The 7,466-nt window shown below is 37.2% G+C and overlaps 1 protein-coding gene across 1 annotated transcript in view; it reads right to left on the reverse strand.

The window, feature by feature from the left end:
• Window positions 1–4,830, reverse strand: part of LOC121392430 (indian hedgehog protein-like) — a 28,369-nt gene extending 23,539 nt beyond the window's left edge. The window contains exon 1 of the mRNA XM_041523643.1: window positions 4,768–4,830. Coding sequence (XP_041379577.1) covers window positions 4,768–4,822 — 55 coding nt within the window. The 5' untranslated portion in view covers window positions 4,823–4,830. The remainder of the gene's footprint in view (window positions 1–4,767) is intronic.
• Window positions 4,831–7,466: the final 2,636 nt, after the last annotated feature.

Here is a 7,466-nt window from a genome sequence, read left to right on the forward strand (position 1 = left end):
TAATCCCCATTCCCTTTGCCCAACCAATTTGGTCGGGGTGGTGTGGACAGGTACTAAAAGCCACCCACTGTTCACATCTCTCAGGTATACCCACTGTTGCAATAGCTAAGGCAAACGACGTCTGTGTCTGTAGCAGACAGCATGATCTATCTGCAGCTTTGCTGATATGCATCGAATATGGTGGGGCATGTTGAAGCCCAATTACCCAAGATGTCCCAATTGGGACACCTTGGGCCTAGATATGCCATATACTTTGTTACATTTGCTTAAATCATTCAAATTGTTTTTTGTTTAACGACACCTCTAGAGCATGTTAATGAATTAATAATCTGCTATTAGATTTCAAACAACGGGTAATTATCACACGTAGTCTTGAGAGGAAACCTGTCACATTTTTCTATTAGCAGCAAAGGGTCTTTTATATGCTTTTTCACAGAAAGGACGGCACATACAAACTATTTTGATATACCAGTCGTGGGGCTCTGGTTACACCATTTAAAGGCACGTGGACATTTTGAAACTGTGCCTGCCGAAACGAGTGGGATTTTCGCTCGGATGTAATCCATTCGTTTGAAATGGAAGGGAATGGTTTATTTAACGACGTACTCAACACATTTTATTTACGGTTATATGGCGTCGGACATATGGTTAAGGACCACACAGATATTGAGAGAGGACACCCGCTGTCGCCACTTCATGGGATACCCTTTTCGATTAGCAGCAAGGGATCTTTTATATGCACCATCCCATAGACATGATAGCACATACCACGATCTTTGATGTACCAGTCATGGGGCATTGGCTGGAGCGAGAAATTCTTGATCAACAAATACTTTGTATATTGAAAATATCTTAAAATTATCATATCATATATAATAGATCCGCCCTTCTCTGTAAATCATTGAACTGACTTGATAAAAGTATTAAAGACATACCCTCCAATGTCCTGATCACAACATTACTTTGAAACACTCTACAACATATAAAATAAATTACTAGTATATAGATATGATAGATCCGCCATTGTCTGTAAAACATTATATTATTGAATTTACTTGATAAGAGTATTAAAGGCAATACCCTCCAGTGTCTGGATTTGCTCTTTCGCCATTCTTGTTTTCTTTATTTGTTTAACGATCTAGAAATGGAACTGTTAAATTCCACCGACCGACTATATCAGTTCAATATGCTTCATCTCTGTCTACTGATGTATGCCGATGATACAGTATTGTTCTCTGAAAGTGCGCCTGAATTGCAGAGTATGTTAGACACTTTGTATATATACTCAAATTAATGGAATTTAAAAGTAAATATTAATAAAAGTAAAAGTGTAGTATTCAGAAAAGGTGGAAATGTGAAACCTGAAGAAAGGTGGACATACCACGAAACCGATTTAGAAATTGTTGACAGTTTTAACTATCTTGGGGTCTGTCTTCATTATAATGGAAAATTTAATACCGCTCAGAAGGGAATATGCAACCAAAGTAGAAAAGTTATGGCTGCTCTATTTGGTAAAACTAGTAACTATTTCTTAAATGCAGAAACATTACTATCACTGTTTGATACATATGTTAGCAGTATTTTAAATTATGGCTGTGACGTTTGGGGTTTTAACAAAGCAAATAGTCACGAGATCCTACTTACAATTCTGTAAACGTATTTTAGGCGTGAAAAGGAGCATTACTAATATGATGGTCTATTTTGAATTAGGTAGATCACCTTTGTATATAAGTAGGAACATCCGTATGGTTAAATATTGGATAAATGTACTGAATACAGATAACTGTATTTTGAAAGAGTGTTATAACACCCGATATGACGAGTGCATAAGAAAACCACGTTCTGTTAACTGGGTTAGTCAAATAAGAGACCTGCTTCTGACTAATGGTTTTGGTCACATATGGTATAATCAAAATGTAGAAAATCGCAATACATTTATATCACTATTCAAACAGAGAATGACTGATCAATTTATCCAATCTATGTATGCTGTATTCAACAATTCTCCAAAATGTCTGTTATACAAATTCGTTGTCAATAATTATTGCTTACAACCTTATCTTCAGAAACATATTGCCTTGAAATACAAACATATATATTTTGAGTAAATATAAATTATCTTCCCATAATTTCTTTATAGAAACGGGCAGATACCACAATATTGACAGGAATAATATAATTATTCGTCTTCTACTACAATCATATTGCATAGACGACAATCCCTTTGTTCTAGTGTGTCCTTTCTACAGTAACATAAGAGATAAATATATTAAACCTTTTTATTATAGTAAACCATCAACATTTAAATTAACGCAACTACTGTCCAGAGACAACTCAAAGCAGCTAATTAAATTGTGTAAGTATTTGAACACTGCTACCACGCATAGAACAGAGAACATTGATACATGACATATGTTATTGTATTGTATATTATTGCTATGCATGCATTACCCATTTACTATGGAATTTTATCGATTGTAACCCGATGCTACATACCATTCCCCGCAGTGTGCACATTATATTATTTTATATATAAATATGTATGTATGCCTACAAAATGTATATTTTTTGGCAAAAATAAAATGTGTGTGTGTTTAGAGCCACGCCGTGACGTCATTAGACCACGCCCCATAGAGGTCAGTGTCCCCACGTAACCCCGGGGTCAACGAGTACACATTGTACCCAAGTGACAGCACTCCTACTCCGGGTTGCGAACCCAGTACCTACTAGCCTTATGTCCTAGGTAATGACATACTTTATGAATATTGGAAATCGCCATGGATGTTACGGCTTCTGTTGCACAGTTTTAAAACTTCATATTGTTTTGGTGTATTTAAAGGGACAGACCCTAGTGTTTAAACACTAAGACATATTTTTCACTGTTAGAGCCGTTTATGATCACTAAAATCAAGCATTACTTGCATTTTATTGTTTAGATTATCTATTTCCGTACAACCGAGGTGTTTCTGATCATCCTGGTGTTTTTAATACCACAAAATGTATTTTTCATATTTTTAAAAACGCACGTGCGTCTGAGAAGTAACGGTTATGAAGTTGAGTTTTAATCTATTTTTAAGGGTATTTCAACATCACAGACTCTTGTTTCAGTCTGTTGTATCCAAATTTATTACGGGTTTGTAAATGAACCAAACCTAATGTCCATTTTTACGGTTTGAAACTAGGATCTAGGTGAAACAATCTGCCTTAGTGTTTAAATCGTAGGGTCTGTCCCTTTAACCAACGGATATTAAAGGGACAGTCCCGAGTTTGCAGTCATTGTAAGTAAAATGTGTCCGAGTAGCAGAGCCTTTTTGAAGCCGAAAATCACAGTCAACACATTTTCTTGTTCAGAAAGAAGGAAGGAAATGTTTTATTTAACGACGCACTCAACACATTTTATTTACAGTTATATGGCGTCAGACATATGGTTAAGGACCACACAAATATTGAGAGAGGAAACCCGCTGTCGCCACTTCATGGGCTACTCTTTTCGATAAGCAGCAAGAGATATTTTATAAGCACCATCCCACAGACAGGATAGTACATACCACGGCCTTTGTTAGACCAGTTGTGGAGCACTGGCTGGAACGAGAAATAGCCCAATGGGCCCACCGACGGGAATCGATCCCAGAACGACCGCGCATCAAGCGAGCGCTGTAACACTGAGCTACGTCCCGCCCCATTTTCTTGTTTAGAATATCAGTGTTTGTATAAACAAGGTGATTGTCGTCGCCTTGGTGCATGTAGTAGTCCAAACCGGATTAAAATTAAAAGCTAAAGTTTGTTTTGTTTAACGACATCGCTAGAGCACATTCATTTATTAACCATCCGCTACTGTAGTCTTTAGAAAGTAAACCCCCTAAATTTTTCCATTAATAGCAAGGGATATTTTATATGCACCATCCTACAGACAGGATAGCACATACCACGGCCATTGATATTGATATACCAGTCGTGGTGCACTGGTTGGAACGAGACATAGCCAAATGGGCCCACCGACGGGGATCGATCCTATACCGACCGTATATCAAGTAAACGCTGCACCACTGTGTGACGAACCCCCAACCCCCGAAAATTACAGAGTAAATACATGTTCTGTTTTAGAATATCAGTGTCTGTATAAACAATGTGGTTGTTGTCGTCTTAATGTTTATAATAGCCCAAACCAGATCATACCTCCCAACAAGTCCGTACGTACGAAAATATATTTATTATGAAGTAACATATGGCTGCTACAAACATTAGCACACGATGGCATATACATCGGTTATACAGACACTAGTATTCTAAACAAGAAAATATATTTGATAAGAATTTTAGTTCCCAGAAATAGTCTGTGTATCTATAATTTAGCCAGGGAAAACCTTGCAATGTTCGCGAACTATTTGATTCGTTGCCGAAGGGGGTGGGGGGTGGTGGTGGGGGGTGGGGGGTGGAGTAGCCCAATGGTAAAGCGCTCTCTTGATGCACGGTCGGTTTAGGATCGATCCCCGTGGCTGGGCCCATTGGGCTATTTTTCGTTCCAGCCAGAGCACCACGACTGGTATATCAAAGACCGTGGTATGTGCTATCCTGTCTGTGGGATGGTGCATATAAAAGATTCCTTGGTACTAATAAAAAATGTAGCAGGTTTCCTCTCTGAGACTATAGGTCAAAATGACCAAATGTTTGACATCCAATAGCCGATGATTAATAAATCAATGTGCTCTAGTGGTGTTGTTAAAACAAATAAGATAAAAATATATGGTTTCACTAACTGATTCTTACCTGCAAACAGTACCTGAAGAACTAGAAGAACTAGAATCACAACATAGAAATGCATCTTGGCAAAGGTGGAGGGTTTTATTGTTAATTTTAAAATGTGTTTATATATAAGGCTATATTCATAATGTTCCAATACGTGTTGAAAGCTAATTCGTGATGAATAATGCATCGAAAAAAGTATTCACTCAAACGGCATACATAATTAAATGACAACTGTCAAAAGCACTATCCGGTGTTCACAGCTTTTGTGAGATGTTACCGACTAACAGCCTTTTTGGTAACTAAAATTACGTATTAAATACATTTTCCTGTTTAGGATACCAGTCTGTACATCCCATGTGTTTGTAAACTCAGTGCAGTGCCTTTAATATTTAAACAGTTTAGTAATGCAATACCGGCCTCCGTGGCGCAATGGTTAAACCATCGGAATACAGACTGGTAGGTACAGTGTTCGCGGCTCCAACCCAGAGCGAGTTCGTAACGCTCAATGGGTAGGTCTAAGGCCACTACACCCTCTTCGCTCTCACTAACCACTAACTAACAACTAACCCATTAGCTAACAGATAGCTGAGGTGTGTACCTTAATTGGATATAAGCACGAAAATAAGTTGAAATGAAAGTAATGCAATATATTCACAATGTACAGCACGTGTTGCAATCTAATTCAAGATGAATACTACAGATATTCACGATGTACAGCACGTGTTGCAATCTAATTCAAGATAAATACTACAGATATTCACAATGTACAGCACGTGTTGCAATCTAATTCAAGATGAATACTACAGATATTCACAATGTACAGCACGTGTTGCAATCTAATTCAAGATGAATACTACAGATATTCACTAAAACAACTAATATGAAATGAACAGTTTATACCCCACAACAAGAAAGAAAAGGAAAGGAAAGGAATGTTTGTTTATTGACATCTCAACACATTGTGAAACTACAGCCATTTGGGTTGGTTATACATGTATACTCAGGAATGTTACAGTGGTCATTCCTCTAGTCTCAAAGATGGTGAATATGTCTTGTTGTTACCCTTTCTTGACTTCGTTTTAACTGCCATTCTATTGTAACACCAATGTCGTCTGCGGTTTCACTACGTATTTATGGTCACTCGATTCCCGTTCACGTACCGTTGAGTGGTGGTTAAAGTGGCGGATACCGTGGGTATGCCACTGGTGGTATACATGGTCCAATATCTGTGAGAATAAAACACGACATTGGTAGACATTTCGTAGTGAATTTACAATACAACACAACCTTGGTAGATATTTTATAGTGCTTTTACAATACAACACAGCGCTGGTCGACATTCTGTAGTGAGTTTACAATAAAATATAACACTGGCAGACATTTCGTCCTGATTTTACAATAAAACATAACACCGATAGACATTCCTTCGTCATTCTACAACAGACTTTTACGAAAATAAATAAATATATAATACTGATCACAGACTAAATTATTCACTTTCATTAGCGGTTCGTAGGCTTTTAGGAACGATTGTTGAAGGGGCTGGGTCAGTTGTTATTTAGCTGAAAATGTTAATCATTTAATGAACTCGAACGCGATTTCCGAGTTTCTGGTTACCAATATAGCAATGTTTCAGATGATAATAGCACATAAGTAAATGTTATGATCCAGAAATGGGGACACACCCCTTGCAATCCACAATGCAATCCGTATGAAATCAGCTCCACTGGTATATAACTATTTGTAGACCAGTAGAGCTAGTTTCAATCAGACTGTCCAATATGAAAAAAGTTTATTCTCCACAAAAAAACGTCGAACACCACCAATTAATGCCATATAAAATTCTATATTTACCCCTAATCAGAATATTAAACAAACCCATTTTAGTGACTTCCCCATATTATCTACTAATATGCAAGAAATTATATAGATATAATAGATCCGTCCTTTTCATCATATAGCATTATTTAATGTCCATCATAATTGATCTGACTTGATAAAATATTAAAGCACATGTCCAGTGTCTTGATTAGACCTGATCCGAACATTAATTTGAAACAAAGCTAATCTTCAACGGACTCCCTCATATGCACTCTATAATATATATATATATATATATATATATATATATATATATATATATATATATATATATCAGTGTTCTAGCTAGGATTTTGAAGGGGCAGAGCGCTAATTTAATTGTAGGGCAACTCGATTCCCGTTCACGTACCGGGTAGTGGTGGATGTGGCTGCGGCTGTGGGATTGGCAGCGACGGCGGCGGTGGGTTTCGCGGCGCCGTCTGTGGGTATGCCACCATTGGTTGTGTACATGGTCGAGTAACTGTGAAAATAAAAACACGACATTGGTAGACATTTAGTAGTGATTTTACAATAAAACACAACATTGGTAGAAACTTAGTAGTCATTTTACAATAAAACACAACATTGGTAGACATTTCGTAGTGGTTTTACAATACAACACAGCGCTGGTAGACATTCCGTAGTGAGTTTACAATAAAATATAACACTGGCAGACATTTCTTCCTGATTTTACAATAAAACATAACACCGATAGACATTCCTTCGTCATTCTACAACAGACTTTTACGAAAATAAATAAATATATAATACTGATCACAGACTAAATTATTCACTTTCATTAACGGTTCGTAGGCTTTTAGGAACGATTGTTGAAGGGGCTGGGTCAGTTGTTATTTAGC

Source organism: Gigantopelta aegis, chromosome 3 (genome assembly GCF_016097555.1).
Source record: "Gigantopelta aegis isolate Gae_Host chromosome 3, Gae_host_genome, whole genome shotgun sequence".
NCBI classification, from domain to species: domain Eukaryota; kingdom Metazoa; phylum Mollusca; class Gastropoda; order Neomphalida; family Peltospiridae; genus Gigantopelta; species Gigantopelta aegis.